This window comes from Camellia sinensis, chromosome 9 (assembly GCF_055761805.1).
Source record: "Camellia sinensis isolate YWXY chromosome 9, ASM5576180v1, whole genome shotgun sequence".
Lineage (NCBI taxonomy): Eukaryota > Viridiplantae > Streptophyta > Magnoliopsida > Ericales > Theaceae > Camellia > Camellia sinensis.
Window position 1 is genome coordinate 192,811,070 of NC_138969.1, and position 23,803 is coordinate 192,834,872.

The window sequence follows — 23,803 nt, forward strand, 5'->3', positions numbered from 1 at the left end:
AAAAAAAACAAAACAAAACAAAAAAACAAAAAACTAAATTGTCAATTTATGCACGCATAGGAAAATTTGTCCTCTCAACATTAATAGATACAAACGACAATTTTTTTAAAAAAAAAAAATAAGTCCTTAAAAACAGACGTGCAATCAATTTTACTTTGGGCAAGTAGTATACAAAAATAATTATTTCAAAAGAACCAAAATATATCCAGCAAATACATGACTCCTGAAAAGAGAGTTCAAGAATTGGCACTAAAGAAATCATTATATTACCAACAAATTAGTTTTTGAAATTGAAATACTTTTCTACTACAAAAATGAACGGCAAGAAAATTCAGAACCAGATTTACCTCAAAAACAATAACAAAAAACCCATACAAAAAAGGGAAATTTAGCATTTAATGGTCTCAGATTCATATTTAGATTGCATCTACATTGATACTACTATTACACAACATAACTTGACATCATTCAATGTTGAATGACAATGGTTTGATCAAGAATTCAGTTGAATTCAACAATATATATAGCCACCGTCATCAGAGTCTTCAGAGGAGCGTAGGCGAGATATCCATGGGAAAGGGATTACCGAGAACATTGTCCATGTAATAGTGGGGATGTGTAGCGTCCATGACAACAAACTGCATGTCTTCCGAAGGCTTCCAGTGCCGTTTCCTTTGGTTGATGAACCAGTTGTTTATTTGCTTTTGATCAAGGCCGGTAGATTCAGCAAGTGCCAGCTTCTGCGATTCCTGTTGACACATTAAGTTACATATACTTGCCATTAGTTTCACGCAACTAAGACCATAATTCTATTTGAAATTAGTAATGATAGGAAAAGCTAGTTCTCAAATGGAATTTCGGGCACACTTGCAAGGTAACAAAACTACCGTAATACGCTTATTACAATTTGTGCATGGTGAAGTGTACAGTACTAATCAGACTCTACAAGCCCAACCAAAAATACTCAAAGCTGAGATTTAAATCACAGTAAGGGCAACCAAGAACATTTAGACTATAGCAGCACCACTTCAAGAAATATTTAAGTCTTATCACTAGAAGTTCAATTGAGAGGCTCAACTATTCAGCTAAGCATTTGGTGTTTAACCCAAGTCAATTGAGGGACAAATAGTCGATGAAGCGTAAATGCAAAATTGAGAGGCTCAATTATCAACTAAAGCATTAATGTGTATCTGACTTTAGTAAATTATAAAATAGTAATTTTGCTAATGGGCATTGAAGGTGAAGGCTGGAGAGATACCGATGGGTATGGCCACTTGTAATGTCTACTCCACCAGTCTAGCAATTGTTGCCGGGCCTCTTTAGGCAACTTCCCTTTCTTTCTCTTCTTCATGAACTCCTGCTTCAGACTGCCTAAATACCCGCTGTACCTCCGCAAAAGCTGACCTTTCAATTCCCTGTCTTCTGCTTGAGGATCGATGAAATTGTTATTCCCATCAGCCTCTTCTTCAGACGATCCATTTCTGTCCAAACTGTCTCCACAAGCTGAAGACAAAGTGAGTAGGTTAGCACTTTCAACATGTAGACAAGTTTGCAAGTTACAAGTTTCTATTATCAGAAACATGCTCATGTTGATATTGGCCATTGCACATTATCATATATTTCTTCAGTATTAGCCAAGAAAGATCCACAAAATTCCCTAACCAAGCCTTACTGTAATTTTTAAGCTACCAATGCAACAACTCAGATATTCACATCTCCCAACTTGTAGTCAAGAGATGTTTATACAAGAGCACAAGCATGATCTTCAACAATCCATTTCTTTTATTCCTATGATCTCCTCTCTTTCCCTTTCTCTTTTTATTTACAAAAGGAGGTGAATATAAACTTTAATTTCAACAAACTGATCTCTTGACACTTAAAAGGCACAATATCATAATCTCATTCCTTGATAGCAGAGTTTATCTACCTTTTACAAGGATCACGTGCAGCACAAACCTCAGGTATTAAGTTAAAGAGAGAATAAGAGTGACAACATGACTGTCTAAATATTGCTTGATTATTGCTTCTAGACATGCACAAAAAAAAAAAAAAAGTTTTATTTAACTTGCAATAAAGGTAGAGTACCACAAATTCTTTTTTGAAAATAAATTTATATAAATGTATCATGAAAGATTTACTCCAAGCAACTGAACATACATGCAAACTTATGTGGATCAAAATAGATTTGTATGCATTTTATGTACACCAGAGCTACAGACAAGAAAAGGCCATCAACATGCTTAGAACATCATGGAAATGGGATGTACAGGCCGATAAGCCTAAAGAGAACGCTGATTCACCACAAAATCATCTGAAATTCAAGAACAAGGCGAAAGACTTTCGTGGGAGGTAATTGCCAACACGGGTCCTAAATCAGACTGCGTGGACTGAGCAGGACTAGTGGTGGACAATTCATAGTCAAAGGGTTGAATGTATCATTGAAAGGATTCAACCTCCTATTTAGATAACAATCGACCTATCTAATTATTTGAAGGTTATTAATAGTGAAACCTTCACCAACCACAAGAGGAAATAATAGTGTAACAGTGACACCATCCTACATGGCATCACTAGCCAATAAAAACCACAAAGTCCATTAGATGGGTAAAGTTTGTCTCCCACTAAACCAACCAAATTATTGTCCATACCGCAAAGTAAGATTACTCATTGGATAGTGATACCACCACGTGGTATCACTGTTGCACCCAATATTTACTCCCAGGATAGGGAATACTTGTCCCACAAGCCTGTTCCTAAGTTGAGTCATACTCCTACCAAAAGGGGGTACTTAGTCAACACTATACATACCAACACCCTTAAGGGATCAAGTACATAATCATACACACTCAAGCCATCATTCAACTACTATTCTCTCCCAACTCATCTCTAACCTAAGCATCGGAGAACCCTCTACCTGAACACCCCGTTCAGGCAGCGCTAACGGTTCTCCATTTTGCAAAAGTAGATCTACACTACTGGATTTGTACTCATCTCCTCCACACATCCATCAACCAATGTGGACCAAAATTTCCACCACACCTCTTTCACAACACCAGCCACAGATCACTTCCAGTTAGTTCTCGCACACACTGATCTCCAAGGAATGTGTATCAACATGCAATTAAGAGTGGAAATAGCAAAAGACCTAGCAACCTGGTTAAAGGGTTGGGACTCATTATCTAAGATTATAGTATTATGCTCGAAGTTCTGTGTAGCTAATATCAATTTAGTCAAATGCATTTTTTAACATTCATTCCCTTCACAGGAGAAATTGTCAGTGTACCAAAAATATCCTTATTCTGATCGTAAATGGATTTGTAGAGGGTATGTTCCAAGAAAACAATGGCATGACAACAATTCGTTCTTTGTTTGAACTTCAAGCAGAATTGCAATGATCCACGTAGTAGGCCAGCAAATAATCTAGTGATTTTATCCAATACATCTAGATGCAGTCTTCACCTTATGATCAAATGATTTAACCTACAAACATAACTTAAGACCGAAATAATTAACCAAACATAACTTAAGATCGAAATGATTTAACCTTGGCTGGATTCCAGAAATAAAAAAACAATTTAGTGATCTTATCAGTGTTGAAAATGAAACCTCAATTCACAAACCAAGAGTTACCGGAATGATGAAGAATGATGAAGAAGCATGAAGAAGGAATGAGAAGCTCTATGGAAGCCCTCCATTGTTGACTGTCCAAAGCTTCACCATGAAGCAAAGAAGAAAAACGTGCAAATTGAGTTGGTTGCAGTTCACCACCATCAGGTATTCACACCTAAGGATTTGCCTATAAATAGATTACATTAATTGTTGTATTTAATCAATTCAATTTGTAAAAGAGATACTACATGTATCCAAATTCATTTCAGAAATACAGAGTGTTTGTTCTTCAATTAAATTCTCAAAAAATACATTGAGATCCCATTCCCATATCCCATCAATGGTATCAGAGCCATCGGAGTCGAGGTAGCCTGAAATTACAAAATTTCTACAAAAGACAAGAAGAACAGAGTAATTTTCAGAATTGCCCAAAAATCAAAGTTGTCGAAATCAACTTTTGATCAAACCAATGTGTAGGCCTTGTCGAGACGGTCACACAGGAAAAAACCGCATTCGAAACCTAACTCCAAGGAGCCCTTACGCGCCTCCACAAGCCTTATGTCGTTCCCACGCGCCCGCCACTCTCAGTACGCGCCGCAAGCGCAACCCAGGGAAGAAGGCGCATGAATTGTTGACCAGAATAATTATCTAGTGCTTCGCGGCATAAGTTTGTACCAGATATAAATCATTCAAATTATTTTGGCTAAAACTAAGTCATCCGGAGTCCAATCACAACGATCCACTAGTGATTTCCAGCTCTTTGGAGCATTTCGGACTCGTCCGTACAGTCAGAGTTTCAACATTCATTTTCGAAAAATTTCAAATTCCAAATTAAAGATAAAGAGTCATCATGGCGTATTCAAATTCAACCTCCTCAATCCCGAGGCCAACCAAAGAAAACTATGATAATTGGTGCATCAAAATGAAGGCTATTAGGAGCCAAAGGGGTATATGGGTTCGTAGAAGAAGGCTATACAGAGCCACCATCAAAAAAAGAAGACAATTTGACAATTGCTGAAAAGACCCTCGACAATTTACGAAAAAACAATTCAACCGCAAGAGAAGCAATCCATGCAGGACTCGACGAACCAACGTTCGAGATCATTCCAAAAGCAAAAATAGCGAAAGAAATTTGGAACCTCCTCTGCCAAACCTATAAAGGTGCAGAAAAAGTCATGAAAATTCAACTTCAAACTCTATGAGGTGAGTTCAAATTAATTCAAATGAAACCATCGAAGTCAATTTTTGATTACCATACTAGACTTATGGTAATTGTAAATCAACTTAGACGGAATTAAGAGACAAATGTTTGTGCAATGCTAGACCCAAAATTTGACTATATTGTCGTCACCATTGAAGAATCCAAAGACTTGGAAGAATTAATAGTCGTAGAGCTCGCAGGTTCCCTGCAAGCCCATGAACAAAAATTGGCAAGACGAGATGGAGAAAAACCACTTGAACAAGTTCTCCAGACAAAGCTAAATTTTAAATCAAAAGCATCCAACCAAGGCCAATTTCAACCAGGCCGTGGATGAGGAAGATTTCAGCAAAATAATCAACACCAACCCCAAGACAACAGAAAAGGATCTTGGCAGAACTCCCAAAGAGGTCGAGAAAAAGAAAAAGTCACCCAAACCAAATCAACAATCTAGAAGACCTCAAGTACAGTGCCAAATATGTGGAATTTTTGGACTCTACGCAAAGGACTGTTGGCATCGAAATACCAACACTAAAGAAAAGAAAATCCATTCTATCAAAGAAGGGGACACAAGATCCACCAATTTGCTTGCATACAAAGACAACGAGGCACAACAAGATAGCTTATGGTATCTAGACTCTGGAGGAAGCAACCATATAAGTAGAAGAAAAGAGTTGTTCGTACAACTGGATGAAAATTACAAAGTGTTACCTTCGAAAATTCACAAAGCGACTCATAGAAGGCGATGGAAAGATTGGCATTAAATTAAACAATGGAGACTATCAATTTATCTCCAATGTTTATTATGTGCTTGACATGAAAAGCAATATTTTGAGCATGGGTCAATTAATTGAGAAAGGCTTCTCAATTCAGATAAAGGATTCAAGCCTCTCACTGTGGGATCAACATAACAAATTAGTCACAAATGTCAACATGACAAGAAATCCCATGTTTCCATAAATTTTCCGAGTAAATCAACATGCCCATTCTAGATGCGTTAAAGCAAAAATTGAAGATAATTCAACTTTATGGCAACTTAGATTTGGACATTTGAATTTTCAAGGATTACAAAACATGTCAAAAGGAAACAGTGTAATAGGAATACCATGGCTAAAGCCCCCTAAGAGAGTTTGCGAAGGATGCCTCACTGGAAGATAACACAAAAAAAGCTTCAAAGGCAAGCTAACAAGAAGATCAACTCAACTGCTACAACTAATCCATTCAGACGTTTGTGGCCCAATTGTTCCTATTTCTCTTGGAGGGGTCAAATACTTTCTTACTTTCACATATGATTACAACAGTACATTATTAAAGAGAAAAATGAAGTTTTTCACAAGTTCAAGGAGTTCAAAAATCTCATCGAAAAACAAAGTAGTTGTTTCATCAAAAAGCAATCCGTTCAGATTGTGGAGGAGAACACTCTTCCAAAGAATTTTAAGTTTTGCAAAGCTTATGGAATAGTTCATCAATACACTATTCCTTGTACTCCCCAGCAAAATGGTGTTTTTAATCATAAAAACATAACCATCCTGAATCTAGTTCGGTGCATGCTCAAGGAGAAACATACACCCCTAGAATTTTGGGGTGAAACAGTTTCTACTGCAGTATACCTACTCAACAAATTTCCATCACAAAGATTGTTCAACAAGACACCAGAAGAAGCCTAGAGCAACAAACCAACGGTCAACCATTTGCAAATTTTTGGTTGCATAGCATATGCCAAAGTGCCAGAAGCTAGTAGAACAAAGAGAGAAATGTGTCTTTATAGGCTATGGTGGAGCGGCATATAAACCATATAAACACAATACAAAGAACAATTTTCTCAAGAGATGTTGAGTTTGAAGAAGAATCAAGCTGGGATTGGCAACAAAATGCTCAAACAAGTAGCCTGCCTTTAGACGACAGCCAAGAAAAGGAGCCACCAGACATGGAGACCATAATAACCCCACACTCACCCCAAGGGGGGACAAGCAACTTCAAGTGAAGAATCATCACCAAGAAATGTCAAAACAAGGCCAAACCAAGATATTTATGACGTAACCAAACGCACGAATGAAGACTTTGAATTATTTTGCCTTTTCATAGGCAGTGTGATCCAATTAAATTTGAAGAAGCTCAACAAGAAGCCACATAGCAAAAAGCCATGGATGAAGAAATAAACACCATTGAAAAGAACAACGCATGACAGCTTACAACACTTCCAAAAAGCCACAAGCCTATTGGTGTAAAATGGATCTACAAAACAAAGAGAAATGCCAAAGGAAAAGTTGACTAGTATAAAGCAAGACTAAGGACTACAAACAAAGTTATGGAATTGATTATGAAGAACTTTTCGCTCCAGTTGCTCGAATGGAGACAGTCTGACTTTTCATCTCCTTAACCGCACAACAAAGGTGGCCAATTTATCAAATGGATGTGAAATCAACATTTCTAAATGGCTATCTAGACGAAGAAGTCTATGTCGATCAACCACTTGGCTATGTAAAGCAAGGACGAGAAGACAAGGTCTACAAATTGAAGAGAGCCCTCTATGGACTCAAGCAAGCCCGGAATACCAAAACTGACAAATATTTTGTCACCAATGGGTATATCAAATGCGCATATGAACATGCCTTAATACATCAAGACAGCGAAGGAGGGAGATGAGTTATTTGTTTGTCTTTGTATTGATGATTTAATTTTTGCTGGCAACAATCTCAACATGATAAACGACTTCAAAGCATCTATGATTCAAGAGTTCGAAATGACAGATATCGGACTTATGGCATATTATCTTGGCATTGAAGTCAAACAAAGTTATGAAGGCATATTCATCTCACAAGCCCGCTATATCAAAGAAATCTTAGCAAAGTTTGGAATGGAAAATAGTCATCCCGTTAACACTTCAATCAAAGGCGGAAGTAAGCTATCAAAATACGATGAAGGCGAAAATATTAATCCAACTTATTTCAAAAGTTTAGTCAGAAGCCTCCGATATCTCACAACTACATGCCCAGATATTTTATATAGGGTTGGTCTAATCAATCGCTTCATGGAAGAGCCCAAGACAACTCATCTAAAAACAGCCAAGAGAATTCTTCGTTACTTGAAAAGAACACTAGAACATGGATTATTTTATCCATCTACAAATAACCACTGCCTTATCGGATACAGCGACAGTGATTGGACCGGTGATGTAGATGATCAGAAAAGTACCACAGGTTTTGCTTTCTTTCTAGGGGAGACATCATTCACCTGGTCGTCAAAGAAACAATCCATTGTGACTTTATCAACATATGAAGTCGAGTACGTCACAGTTAACTCAGCAGTATGTCATGGAATATGGCCCAGAAATGTATTGAAGCATTTAGGTGTTGAACAAGAACCAACAGAGATTCATATTGATAATCAATAAACAATAGCACTAGCGAAGAATTCAGTGTTCCACGAACAAAGCAAACACATTGACACAGGTTACCACTACATCCGAGAGCAAGTGAAGGATAAAGAAGTGGAATTAATCCCTTGCAAGTCTCAAGACCAAATAGTAGATATCTTCACAAAACTGTCGGCATATTAAGTGTTCAAAAGACTAAAGATACTACTTGGAATGAAGAAACTCAGCGAATTGGGTTTGAGGGGGGGCATTGAAAATCAAACCCCAATTCACAAACTAGGAGTTACTGGAATGATCAAGAATGATGAGAAGCATGATGAACAAGGAAGGAGAAGCTTCATGGAAACCCTCCATTGTTGATTGCCCAAAGCTTCACCATGAAGCAAAGAAGAAAAACATGGGGAAATTGAGCTAGTTAATGCTCACCACAATCAAGTATTCACACTTGAGGATTTGCCTATAACTAGATTACATTAGTAGTTGTATTTAATTAATTCAATTTGTAAAAAAGATACTACATGTATCCAAATTCATTTCAGAAATAAAAAACAGTGTTTGTTCTTCAATTAAATTCTATCAATCAGTTGGTACACTGTGTTTGTTGTTTGTCTTTGGAAAATTTGGAAAAACAAAAATTTAAAATTTTTTGATCAATTGGTGATTAGTAGCCATGATAGTGTGAAGTTTATCTTGACTTATTATACTAATGACATTAACCAAGCTTTTAATGTGGCCATTGTTAATGCTAGACCGGCTTTCAAACTGATTAAGTGGTGTCTTCCCCCTGCAGGTAGAATTAAATTAAACACATATGGCTACAAGAAGCTAGGAGGAGATGGAGGCTTTAGAGAACTATTCAGAGATGAAGCTCGAACATGGTTGTGTGGTTACTATGGCGGATTATACAATGGGACAAGCCTTGAAGCTGAGCTATCGGCTATTTATGGAACAAAGTAATTATTGAGACCGACGCTATGCAAGCTGTGAAGTTATTGGAAGAGGAGACAGAAACAAAGGGCTTGTTTGGTTTGTTTTTGGAAGAGTTGTTTTTGAAATTTTTTTTCAAAATTTTGTTTGGTTTGTGTTTTTCTCAAAAAATTTCCAAAATCTCTCTCTTACACATCAATCAATCACTTTTTCTCTCTCCTCTCTCCTTCTCAATCACTTTTTCTCTCACATACATCTACTCAATTACAACAAAATATCAAATCATCCCAAACTCCCAAACTACTTTCAAAATATACAACCAAACAAACTAAAAAAATTTCTAAACTCACTCACCAAATTTTTTTTCAAAAACAACTCTCCCAAAAACAAACCAAACAAGATGCCAAGATCATCATGTGAGGATGTGAGTGTACTGCGCAACATGTGTTCAAGGAGGGCAATCTTTGTGCTGATGCACTCGCAAAGTTTGGAGCTAAGTAGCCAGAGGATATTTTGGTGGTGAATGAGCCACCAACCGAGATTTAAGAATCAGCTTGTTACAGACATCGTTAGTAGATCTAAGAAATGGGCTTAGGCCTTTGTTTTTGTTGTTTTTCCGATGTTCCTTAAAAAAAAAAAACAAACAAACAATTGAATTGGTGATTTAAAAATAATAGATGGTCCCTTACCAAATGTATGTATTATTTATAGAATATTATTTGACTATACAAATTCCAATTTGCTTCTAGAGAAATAATTTTTTTTAAGTTGAAAATAATCAAATTTTATAATTTAATTTACTATGTTAAGAAAAAGTGTGAATAGAATAATAGTGCTAACAATCAAAATATTCAAAATTTATCTCAATAATTATGATTTACATCAATAATTGTGTACCATATTCAACAAATTTATAATTATGTGTACCATATGCACCCCACAACTCCATTGGCATTACCGCTACCATTACGATAACCGCCACCGTTATTTAAAACTTTGTGTATGAGAGTTGGGGCCCCATCTTTTAAGTCCACCTTAGGCCCCAAAAAGTTAGGGGTGGCCGTGGTCAAGTTGCTTGCAAGTGCCATAATTGATAATTTTATCACAAAAAGTCAAGGAAAACAAAATTCAAGACCTAAACATTTTTAGAAATTTAGATCTTGTATGTACCATAACCGCTCATAACTGGATCTATAGAACACATTATTGTATTGACTATCAAAGAAGGAAGAGAAAAAAAAAAAAAAAAAGAGGACAAAAGAACAACACTACCAAAAACAAGGAAAATAATATATTTTATCGGTTCAAATTTACACAATCCAATGCTTAAATTATGCAAGAGGATGCTAGACTGCATGAGCTTCTTATTCACCATAATTAGTAAACACTAAAGTTTGTAATGAGTCAATAAAAAAGGTTTTAGTAGAATCTTTGGAAAGACAAAATAGTGAATTGATCTTCATATCAAGTTAAGAGATATCATAGTTCTCAACTCTTCCTTTTCCTGGATTGCAGGGACACACAAGCTCAATACCATTTTAAGGGCCAGTACCAGTTCTATTCTACATATTGGACAAATAGAACATCATTAATCCCATACATTATTGCACGCCACCCAACCGTAAAACCAGCAAAGTTCATAAAAATGTTACGTGTCTTGAACAGGATAAATTCATAAATGCACTATATATACTTGGCAAAAGAGTAATTCATGTATGATGTACGATTAAAATTCTGTGAACAATCAGACTAACACACTACAAGACAAAGACATTAATGAACTTTAAACTACAATATTTACCCTTGCAGACAAAAACAGTAGGAAACTGAAAATGTGCAGAAATCCAGTATATTGACTTGCAAGTTGCAACGTAACATATATGTCTACATGTACTCTTCTAAATTTATAACGTTCCTGTGTTGAACACAGGCCTCTCGGACACAGGCCTCGCTCCTCACTCTGGAACCTTGCTCCTGATCCTGCCCCCTCTCCTGCTCACAACCTCAAACCCGTCTATAGGGTCCTCGCTCCCCCACTCCTGCTTCATGCAACTATGGATCAGATAAGGATATTGAATATAAGTCTGAAATGCCTAGATAGACATGCATCCCCTTGGAAAAAGTAATCCACAATTTTTAAGAACATTATGTTGGGTGGTACATTCATCTTAGAAAGATACAAAGAAACTATTTAATAGGTTGTTGCATAGAAATATGAAATGGTTATCTAGGGGACTGTGATTCAAGTAATTAGATTTTCCATGGAACCCTATTAAAAGGACATGATAGGGGGAGGTGGAGTGGGTGATTCATGTAACCAAAAACAAAACAAAAAAAATTATTCACACCAACACCCATGCTCAAGTCCATTTAACAATGGTGTTCACCTATTTACTTTTTAGTGCCAATACTGAAACACACAGGAACACCTGTACAAAGTCTGCAGATACATGAAACAGAGAAAACACTGGTAAATAGAACCATGGAAAATTATACAGACAAGCAAGGACAAAGGAGTAACACGTTGCATAGCTATCCCTTAGAATGTGGAAGATACTGCATTGTTTTTTTTTTTTTTTTTTTTTTTTTTTTTTTAATAGAGCTGTGTTTAGTAATTTATCAAACTCATTTTGTCTTTACTCAAGGATCATGTTGGCATCTGCAGTATGCTTCTATGTTTAAATTCCATCTAAAATAAACAAAAAATTGCTCATATGATCTAATTTACTCAAAATAAGATGTTTCAATTAGTCCCCTTATATATCTACCAACCTCTCTCTCTCTCTCTCTCTCATTTGCATTCAAACTTTCTGAGAGCTGCTGGTTAGTATGCAATGTGTAAACCCTATATGAGAAGATAATCAAACCTAGGAGTATCAGGATTCCTTAAATTTGTTGCTTGACGTTTTTGCTTCAACTTTTGGGTAGTACACATACTTGCCTTGACATTAATCAGATATAATGACAAGGCAGAAATATCAAAACTTATCAACAGCCCCCCCCCCCCCAAAGAAAAAATTTCTTTAGTAAAAACAGTAGAGTTTGAGTTTGATGCACATGTATGGAATTAACACAAGAAACAAAAACAACCATGAACAATTTGATATAGAGAAATCGCTCTGTAATTGACTAATAATTCAATAAAAGATTATTTGTCCCAATATTTGCATAGCTATTTATGTTAAAATTATTGGTAATCAATAATATTTAAAAAAAAGAAAATATTAATTCTTGCTTAGTCAAGAATATCTAAAAAGAAAAAGAAAAACAACCATCTAGCTACTTTATGAAAACAAACATCAAACTAATAAGAAAGTCAAGAATATTTAATAAAATATATATATATATTAATTCTTGCTTAGTCAAGAATATCCAAAAAGAACAAGAAAAAGAAAAACAACCATCTAACTTCATTATGAAATCAAACATCAAGCTAATAAGAAAGAAAATAATGAAAATCCAAGTCATCTAGCTTCATTATGAAAGCAGACATCAAACTAATAAGAAAGAAAATAATGAAAATCCAAGTTCTTCTAGTACTAAAAGCTGCAGAAATGTAATCCAAAATATTATACCAAGAACAAGAAAAAGAAGAATGTTTGGCAACAGGAAAAGCCAAGAGCGCAAGACCTAACACACAGAGAAGAGAATCAAAGCAAGGGTACATACCCTACAAACCCTACATGTGCCACATACAACAAATTGTCACCACACATATTCTAGTCCCTTCATAACAGCTTGATATATATATATATATATATATATATATATATGTATAATACTAGAGAGGAATAAAGAAAGAGAACAAAAAGAAAAAAATAAACTAAACTGACAAAAAATAAAAAAATAAAAATTAAACTGATCCTTTGGGAACAAGAAGATTTTAAATGTGAATTATATGTGTTCTTGGAAATATACACAAGCATGAGTTATTATTATAAGACAAAAACAAATCCAATCAACAAACAAACCACAGAGACATTCAAGATCTAGGAAAGAGGAAGGGTTACTACCAGAGTCTGAGGAAGCAATTGTGAGGGCTTTGAACTGGCACTCAATTCTTGAGAGGAAAAGCATGGCTTCTTGGAAGGGTTTTGAGAGTTCTTGCTCATACTTGCTCAGCATCTCACAGTAGGCCTCCATGAACTGATCCAATGCCGGATCTTCGCCGATACATCCCGTGCCGGTGTGGCCGACCGCGGAGGAAGACGCGCAGGCTTCCTCCAGTCTTGCCACTACTTCCGGCGGTGCTCCGATCTGTGCATACATATATATCATAAGAATTCATGTTTTAAAAGAGATCTAACCGAAATTTTTACTTGCTGTCAGGCTAACTAACACATTACCTTCCTCCTTGGTATGGTTTGTGATTTAAATATATATACATGTAAAATAATGAACTCTTCCTTAGTAGGGCTTGTGATTTACAACATATATAAGGTACATGTAAAATAATTTTCTCTCGTTAGTATATGGCTTGTGATTTACAGCAGAAAGCATAAGAACTGTCTGTCCCTATCATTTTAGTAAAAAGGGTTTCTAGTTATAGACCAGTTTCATTAAAGAAAGTTCTTTAAAAATTGGGAGAACAACAGAAGATAAAAGAACACCCCTCTGCCACACTCAGATTTCCATTCTAGAACCCAGAAATTTTCTCTCTCTCTCTCTCTCTCTCTTGTTCTAAATTCGTCAATCTTCCACTTGGAAGAGGAAAAGATTTGTGGGTTTTTTATGGCCTCCAAGAATATTATAGCTATGTATATATATATGCACACAAACAAAAACCCTCTGCCACATTTAGATTGCCATTTCAGAACCCAGAAATTTGCAGCAGCTCTTCTTGTCTGAATTTATGAATCTTCCACTTGGGAGACGAAGAGGTTTCTGAGTTTTTGATATATCATCAAGAGAGAGAGAGAGAAGTTTTGGTTCTTCACCTTCTGACAATTGACATAAGCAGCCAAGAGGCGGTGATAGTGAGGATGAGCCATGATCTTATCCTTGACAGAAGACGAACAAGAACCACCACCATCGTTGTGATCGTTGCTATGATTCTCCATGAAATAACAGGCTGTGTTCGTGGTGAGATTGTGATTGTTGTTGTTGTGATCTTGGAGCATCATATAAGAAGAGCCAGTAGTACTACCATGGCGGTTTAGGTCATGATGGTTGTTGTTGGTGAGAGGAAGAGGGAGAAATAGGGTATTGTTGTTGTTGTCGTCTACTACTACAACATTAGGGTGATGAGAGGGAGAAGTAGTCACTTGAGGCATCATCATCATCATTGGACATAGTCCATTACTATTGTCTCCAAAAGCCATCAAACATGAAGTGCTACTAGAACCACCACCTCCCTCCATTCTCTCTCTCTCTCTCTCTCTCTCTCTCTACAATAACTTTTCTTTGATCTCCTTATTTTTACTATATAACCCTAAACCATAACAATCTCTCTCTATCTCTCTATCCTTTTCTCCCGGGAATTAAGCTTACTCTTTTCAGGCTTTTTACAGAAAATCCTAAATAGTTGTGTGTGGGTGTGTGTAAGAGAGAGTCAGTTTTGTGAAAGATGTTTTCCTCATGGATGGGTTCTGAGAAAGCCTGTTCAGATATTTCCTTTGGAAATGGGTGTTAACCTTTCTGGTCATTAACAACAGGCATTAAAACACTCTCTAATCTCTCCTGTTCGATCGTGAGAAAGAAGAGTGTGAAAGTTTAGATAGAAAAAAGAGAGATTTGCAGAGAAGGGAGAGTGTGAATCTTTGAGGCTTGCTGTGGTGTGCAAAGCTTATTACCTTCCCGATGAAAACTCTCAACCTCTTTTCATTCACTGCCAGTAGTGCACTGCCAAAACTGGCAAGGATGGAAGGAGAGAGAAAGTGTAGAGAGAAAAGAGAAAGTGAGAGAGAGTGTGGAGAGAGAGAGGAACGATCAAATCGAGGTGTTGTGTAGCGTAAGTGATGGATGATGGAGGGAAAGGTGGGGCACGGAATCACAACTCGACTGTAGTGTGGTGTACTGGAACTGGTTAGATAGCTATTTGTCCACTCATTTTAATATTCTCTCATTTATTGTCCTCTTCTTTATTTTTTTTTATTTTTTTTTTTGAGAATTAAATAAAAAATTAAGAAGTAAAAAAAAAACAGTAAATAGATAAATTTTAAAAATAATTATGGTAGAGGTTAATAGATAAAAATTAGAGTAAGGAATGGTTTTGAATGATCTTAATAAATGTATTTTTTAACTTTTTATGAAATATGGATTGAGTTTGGGTTGAGTTTGAAGTGATGTGTTAGAGAGATGATATAACTTAAATAAGATAATGTGACTTAAATAGGACAGTAGACTTTTTTACTTTTTTACTTTTTTTTAAACATGTCAAACTAAGCCTAAATTATACTTTAATCTCATGTGATTTAAGATTATTTTGGGAAGTGAGTTAAAAATCACTTCTCAATTTCTAACTCACTTCTCAATTTCTAACCCACTTCTCTCTCTTATAAAAAAGTTAAAAAATAATTTTTAACCATCTTTTCAAAACACCTCTTACTCAAAAAAATACGAAATCCTATTTACTGTGTTTGGTTTGAGTTTTCTGGATTAAGTTTTTTGAAAACTGAGTTTTTTGATTTTCGCGTTTTTTTGTTTTTAGTGAATATTTTTAAAATTTTAAACATTTTTTTTACTTTTTTAGATGCACCTTATTTACATGTGTCTAAAAAGTAAAAAAATTGTGAAAAAATATTTTAAAAAATTAAGAAATACATAAAAATATAAAAAATATACTAAATTCTTGTATTTTTTTGTATTTTTGGTATTTAGTGAATTTTTAAAAGATTTTTTTATAATTTTTTTACTTTTTAGGTGTATTTATGTTAGGTGTGTCTAAAAAATAAAAAATTTGCCTAAAATATTAAAAAAATTCAGTAAAAACAAAAAAACACGAAAAATAAAGAGTGTAGAATTTTCTGAAAACTGTTTTTAAAAAATAGGAACCAAGCAAAGTGATTATAATTTCATTTGTAATACTTAAACTCCTTGAATTTCATACTAAAGTGCAATTTTGAACGGAATCGTTTGTTTCAACAGGGTAGAGCATGTGTTGCACGACTATAAAACTAAAATTTTCCTTCCTCAACCACACTGGATAATTCCTTACATTCTTCTTCTTCCTAGATTTTTTGAAAACCATAGATGTTAGTTCTCTCTCTAAAATGCTTCTCTCTCTAGCTTATTTCCCTAATTTCTTCATCTTTCCATTTCATTTTTGTTTCATTATTCTTCTAAAATCTATGTCTATCATTCTCTTAACTCAAATAAAATTAACCAAAAAATTAAAATCTATGTCTATCATTCTCTACCATGGCAATCACTATTATCCTTCATCTTCTCTTTATCACTATAAACACGCATACATTATATACATAGGCATACTCAATTAACCAAGCCAAGACCCAAATTATAGTGGTGGCTACTACCATGGGTGCCGTGAAAGGGGAAGGTGGTGGGTGTTGGTTGAGTAGAGGAGATGGGATGAGCTTGGTAGGTGTTTGTAACTATGGACTATTTGTTTGGGTCTAAATTCTAGAGAGAGAGAGAGAGAGAGAGATGAGTGTTTGTTTGTGTAACGACCCGGACATGCATTTGATTAATTAGTCATCTAATTGCATTTTTATGTGTTAATAGATCGTGTGATTGATATGAAAATTGCACGTCTAATGGTGTAAATTATAAGGATTTGTATTTGTATCTGTTGTTCATATGAAGACTTGTTGAAATTACAACTTTAAACTAAAATTGAGGGTTTCAGAGGCGTCAAAAACCAAAACTAAGTAAATATTTGTGATCAACATAATTTTTAGTGCCAAATGAGAGGTTTGGTAAAAATTTGATTCAGAATTAATTAAATTCAATCCTTAGTTATATATATATATATGAGCCTTAGTGGAATTTGCAGAGAGAGTTATAGAAAGAGAGAAAGAGAGAGCTCAAGAAAGGCAAGAAAGAAAGAAGAAGAACAAGAGAGAGATTTGAAGGGATCTTCTTAAATCATCTACTCTAAGTATGAATTTCTCCCTCATTTAGAATTTAAGTCATTTTCACTCATAATCCTTTAAGATTGAGGCCTAAATTGAATGAACTCATGGTTAATTAGGGATTTGTTGTTGTAAAGAAATTAGTTTAAAATGTCAATATATATAGCATGTTTTCATGGAATTTTTGTCCATATACATGATCTATTGCATGAGCCTTGAAGATAAATGAAGAAACTCTGTAGATTTTGAGAATTAGAACTCCAAATATGTATGCTTCATGATTTTGTGTTCAAAGTCTAAGTTTTGATCTTTTTACATGGAAATTGGATTTGTTTTGAAGTCATGGTTTAGCTTAAAGTTAGAAATTGTTCATTCAACGTGTTTTTGTGAGTTTTGGGTTGTGAATTGCATGAAGATAAAGAGGAGTTTGCAAAAGTTGAGCTCCAAATTTGAAGTAGATTTTCGGACTACAACTCCATCCAGAACGCTCGAGCGCGCCCAGGCCACCGCACATGCGGTCAGCAGGGCAAGCTCAGTTTTGTTCTCTTTCCATTTCTCTAACTTCCGGACCTCCATTTGTATGGTTTTCAAGTGTTTTTATTTGCATTTGCATTGCATGAACACAAGAGAAATTAAAGAAAGAATAAGAAGAACAGAGGGAATAAGTAATGAATGAACTAACTGAACGAAGTGAATGAAATGTGTTTTGTTGTGCTTGGTTATGTTTCTACAGGTTGAGTCGTTAAGGAGTATCATCTGACCAAGCAACGTAAGTAACATTACTGTAAAGACATGTTTATATGAATTATATTTGAAATGATATTTGATAAGTTATGTGTTCTGAACTGTTATTTTGTTTAAGTGAACGAATGTCCTATTATGATCTATAGAAAGTTCAAAGTCATGGGAGGGCAGCATTTTAATGTGGGTCCATGACAAATGTAAGATCTCGTTAGCCACTTGACCAAGTGGTGCTATGGTTAATAATCGGTGTTCGGGACCGATTACTCTAGTCGAAAGACGTTATGATATGTTTTATTGGATGTACCATTATTATGTTAAGATATGAGTATGATTATGTTATGACCTGTTTTAGGGTTATAATATGTACGGAATTCGTTCACTAACCTCTTTACCTTAATGTTATTCACTGGGCTTTAGCTCACTATGTGTATGCATATATGTATAAGTAAGCGACATGAAGAGCAAACCCAAAAGAAATCTTTTAGTCAAGCCACCATCTGAAGCCCTCATGAGATTTTGGTGCCTCCGAGTTGAAGCTAGGTCTAAAAGACTGTTGTCAAGTTGGTGATCTTGCTGTTGAGTTTTGATATATGTATATAAATGCTTTATAAGATGTTATGTACATGATACAATGTGGGTAAATTAACGTTTTGTGCATGTGTTATTTCATATAGATTCACAACTTATTGTATATAATTTTATTGTCATGACCCGAACCCGCCCCTGTGGGTTAAGGACATAACCGGCCAGTAATCATGAGATTACCTAAGGCCTCTAACCAAAACAAATGTATTTTAACAGAGTTAATGGGGGCCAAACAAAAACAGTTCAAAACTTTGTCCATAGAGCTGTGCTTACATGGCACATCCAAACAACCAAACATATATGCATTAATAACTCACAACAGAAATACAGTAACATAAGTTCTGTACAAACAGAATCATCCAAAGACTAAGTCAACCCATGAAAACTATATACAGACATATGCAAAGTCCTCGCCAACATGACAAAAATAACATAGCATAGCAGAAAGGCGAAGACGAGTCTCGTGCGTGAGACACTAGGGCTGACTCTCCAAAACTCGGTTGTTCCACACAGACTTCACTAGGGCTGGGTCTGGACCTCTCTTGGCTCACCTACAAACACATGAATGAGTGTAAGCAATAACCTAGCGAATAATATCAAATAAGAAGATACAAACGATATGTAGAACAACATACTCCGAACGGCCTTGGGCCCAATTCACATTTTTATTTAACATTTATATACACAATTTAAGTCAAGTGACTGTGGTTTCAAACATACTAGCCTTTGGCCCATTTATCTTTCGTTCCTGTCAAAACGGCCTCTGCCCATTCATTCTTATCAGGCATCTGTCCACAATTCAAACTAGCAAAGCATAAGGCATAAGGCTTATAGGAAAATAAGCAATTGGACAAATGACAAGCTTCCAAATATCGATATTACTCACAGTGATCGGTTGGTTGGTTTGCCCTAGAGGTCGACCCTACACAGTCCATGAACATAAAAGGGTCACCAACAATTCAATCCGTTCTTAAATTCACATTTTCCTCTTTAGGCTTTATTCTTATCTCTTTAACTCAATTATAATGCTCAATGCATGCCTAAGAGTACTTAGAAGTGAAGGAGAACAGAAAACGAAATACAGAACGCATAAATAAAATTTCAAAAAATAGGGTCCCCGCTCGAGCGTGGACTTCCCCGTTCGAGCGGACCCAATTGGTCTGCAAAAGTGCTGGTTACATCAAATTCACGCTAGAGTGTGAACTCGGGCACTCAAGCGAAAGGTTTGTCTACATAGCTCCCCGCTCGAGCGTGGACTTCTCCGCTTGAGCGGACCCATGCCTACAAAAAAAAATACTGGAAGCATAAATTCCCCGCTCGAGCAAACATCATAAATTCTGGGTTTTCCAGAATGGTTTTTTGAGTTCAATTTCGACATTTCAACCACATTTCTTGCATATTATGGCTCCAATTTCACACATACATATACCCACATGATACAAACACCAAATCATAACACAATGAAGCTTCATTTCTTGAATTACTTACATGCATGCCTGAAATTAACCCAGACTCATCACCGATACATCAAATTCAAACATGCAAAGCTCATACCTCCATGATCTACTCTTGCATGTGAGAAATATTCATTCATATCAACTTAATTGGTGAAGAGATGATCAAATACATGGATTTCAAACAAGATTCAACGTAGATTATACACATTGTGTTCAAATATGGAAATTCATAGTAATTTCCCACATGCATGCATCTATTGACTTTAAATTCAACACATACAACTCAAATTATGTCAATTCTCACTCTTGATTACCCAACTAGCTTGAATACACAAAATCACAAGTCCAAACTTATGAATCAAGGGATGATTACTCACCTAGGAGCTTAATCCTTACAATCTATGGTAAATTCTTGAGTGTGCCTTCAAGATCACCGAGCTTTGAGGCCAAGACTTCAATTTTCCTTCACCCTCTCTCCCTCTAGCCGACCCTCTCCTTCTTAGTGTTTATGATCAGCCAAGATGCAATAAAGGAGGAGAATTGAGGGTGTAGTGCCCTTATACAACAAATCCCACTAATTCAATTTAATAATAATAAATAATTGGGCACTAATTCAACAATTTAATCAATTTAATCTGGTCCGAATCCATTTTTCAATTAAATTTCACCGTAGGCTCTAAAAATTATGCCAATCACAATGGCGTAATCAATTTCGGGTTCTGTGGCCGATAAGGCCTTCAATTTAATTTCCAAAGCAGACAATTAAACAGATATTCCTACGGTGAACAGATAGGAATTCAAAACCACATATTTTTACCTAATGGCACACGAAATCATATCAAAATACGTAATCACATTCGTATTAAGGACCAATTAACATAATAAGGGACAGGGTTATCACAGTCTTCCCCCCTTTAGGAAGTTTGGTCCTCCAAACTTATTTTACCTTCGTCGGGAAACAGATGTGGATAACGTGGGAAACAGATATGGATAGCGTAGTCGCATTTCCTCCTCTTTTTCCCATGTAGCATCCATCTCATAGTGTTTTTTCCATTTGACTTTTACCATTGGAATGGACTTGTTTCTCAGTTGTTTCACTTGCCGGTCAATAACTCGTTCCGGCCATTCAGCGTACTTCATATTTTCATCCAAAGCTACCCGGTGATAATCAATCACATGAAACGGGTCTCGGAGATAACCCCTCAACATTGACACATGAAACACATTGTGGATTTGTTCAAATCCCGATGGCAAAGCAACTCTATAGGCCACCGGGCCAAGCCTTTCTAGAATCTGAAACGGCCCAATGTAACAGGGGCGACAACTTGCCCTTCTTTCCAAACCTGACTTGGCCTTTCATCGGAGAAACACAGATGAACACATGGTCACCAACCTCATACTCAAGAGGTCTTCTCCGAATATCTGCATAATTCTTTTGTCGGTCCTGAGCTGTTTTAAGCCTTTATCGAATAGTCTTGATTTTCTCAGAAGTGTCTTGCACAATTTCAAGCCCAAGTAAAGCCATATTCTCGCCTTCTGTCCAACAATTTGGTGATCTACACCTTCTGCCATACAAAGCCTCGTATGGTACCATACCGATGCTGGAGTGGAAGTTATTATTATAAGCAAATTCTACAAGTGGCAAGTAGTCTTCCCAACTCCCCTGGAAATCCAAAGCACACATCTACAGCATATCCTTTAGAGTCTGTATTGTTCATTATGATTGCCCATCTGTCTGTGGGTGGAATGCAGTACTGAACCTTAGTTCTGTCCCCATAACTTCCTGCAAACTCTTCCACAATCTAGATACAAATTTCGAATCTCTCTCCAACACAATAAATACCGGAACTCCGTGTAAACGGACAATCTCATCAGCATAAATAATAGCCAATCTATAAGCATTAAACGTAGTTCTAACAGGTAGGAAATGTGAAGATTTAGTCAGTCTATCAACTACTACCCAAATAGAATCCATACCTCGATGAGTCCGAGGTAGGCCAACAACAAAATCCATAGTCACATGCTCCCACTTCCATTCAGGAATATGGAGAGGTTGCAGTAGACCGCCTGGTTTCTGATGTTCAGCTTTAACTTGCTGACACTGAAGACACTTGGGCACATATTCTGTAATTTCCTTCTTCATTTTAGGCCACCAATAAGTTTGTTTCAAATCCCGATACATTTTATTGTTGCCCGAATGCATAGCGAATACGGATCTGTGGGTTTCATCTAAAACCCTCTTCTTTAGTTTCGAAATATCTGGCACACACATTCTGTTCTGAAACCTCAACACTTCATTCTCAATGCTAAACTCTGCTTTCGGACTTGCCTCAAATTCACCATTTACTTTCTGGAGGAATTTATCATCATTTTGTTTCTATTTGATTTCATCAATGACTGCCAGCTCAGCTGTAATAGCAGTTACCAATCCGCCCTGTTCACATATTACCACTTCAATTTCAGATTTCTCAAAATCTTGCAAGATCTCTCTTTGTTCAGTAAGCAAACAAGCCATACTCCCCGTTGATTTCCTGCTCAAGACATCAGCAACTGTATTAGCTTTCCCGGGGTGATACTGAATCTCTAGATCATAATCCTTTATCAGTTCGAGCCATCTCCTCTGTCGCATATTTAACTCCTTCTGCGTAAAGAAGTATTTCAGACTTTTGTGATCCGTGTAGACTTCACACTTTGCCCCATACAGATAATGCCGCCAGATTTTCAAAGCAAAAACGACTGCGGCCAATTCTAAGTCATGTGTTGGGTAGTTTTTTTCGTGCAGTTTCAACTGTCGGGAGGCATAAACAATAACCTTTCCGTTTTGCACTAACACACAACCCAAACCTTTATAAGACGCATCATTGAAAATTACAAATTTTCTGTACCTGACGATAGTGTCAACACTGGTGCAGTGGTTAATCTCGTTTTCAATTCATAAAAGGCAGCTTCTCTTTCGTCATTCCATTCAAATAATTGCCCCTTGCAAGTCAACTGGGTAAGAGGTACAGCTATCTTGGAAAAAATTTTCACAAACCTCCTGTAATACCCGGCTAAGCCCATGAAACTGCGGACCTCTATTACATTTGTCGGTGTAGGCCAATTCACAATCGCCTCTCTTTTCTGCGGGTCCACTGAAATTTCTACCTTGTTGATCACATACCCTAAGAAAACAACTTCATCCAACCAAAATTCACATTTCTTTAGTTTAGCAAATAATTTTCTTTCCCGAAGTATTTGTAGGACAGTTCTCAAATGATGTTCATGTTCAAGTCTATCTTTAGAATATATCAAAATGTCGTCAATAAAAACCACAACAAATTCGTCAAGGTAGGTTTTAAAAATTCAGTTCATTAGGTCCATAAATGCTGCCGGAGCATTAGTCACTCCAAATGGCATAACAATAAACTTAGAATGTCCATACCTCGTTCTGAATGCGATTTTCTCAACATCTTCTGCCTCAACTTTCAACTGATGATACCTGAACCTCAAATCAATCTTAGAAAACACCTGTGATCCCTGCAACTGGTCAAATAAGTCATCAATACGGGGTAGGGGATATTTGCTCTTTATTGTTACCTTGTTCAATTCCCGATAATCGATGCACATGCGTAGGGTTCCATCTTTCTTTTTCACAAACAGTACCGGTGTACCCCAAGGTGAAGTGCTAGGTCGGATAAACCCCTTGTTAAGCAGGTCTTGCAACTGTTCTTTCAGTTCTTTCATTTCAGCAGTAGCCATTCTATAAGGAGTTTTAGAAATGGGCTGGGTGCCTGGCACAGTCTCAATAGTGAACTCTATCTCCCTATCTACCAATTCCCCTAGTAATTCGTTTGGAAACACATCTGGAAACTCTCTAACAATAGGGATATCATTC

The 23,803-nt window shown here is 36.3% G+C and overlaps 1 protein-coding gene across 1 annotated transcript; it reads right to left on the reverse strand.

Moving 5' to 3' along the window:
- Window positions 1-372: 372 nt before the first annotated feature.
- LOC114266431 (homeobox protein knotted-1-like LET6) lies at window positions 373-15,045 on the reverse strand. Its single transcript, XM_028207322.2, has 4 exons — window positions 14,048-15,045; window positions 13,124-13,367; window positions 1,259-1,503; window positions 373-749 (listed from the first exon to the last, which is right to left on the reverse strand). The coding sequence occupies exons 1-4, from the start codon at window positions 14,468-14,470 to the stop codon at window positions 546-548; spliced, it is 1,116 nt and encodes a 371-aa protein (XP_028063123.2). The 5' UTR covers window positions 14,471-15,045; the 3' UTR covers window positions 373-545.
- Between the last annotated feature and the right edge of the window lie 8,758 nt (window positions 15,046-23,803).

Bases quoted from the DNA above. Each gene is read 5' to 3' on its own strand.
- LOC114266431 (XM_028207322.2), bottom strand. From the start codon at position 14,470: ATGGAGGGAGGTGGTGGTTCTAGTAGCACTTCATGTTTGATGGCTTTT. The intron at 13,368-14,047 runs GTGAAGAACCAA...ATGTATGCACAG, and splicing joins CTTATGTCAATTGTCAGAAG to ATCGGAGCACCGCCGGAAGT. The intron at 1,504-13,123 runs GTAGTAACCCTT...CTTTGTCTTCAG, and splicing joins AATTGCTTCCTCAGACTCTG to CTTGTGGAGACAGTTTGGAC.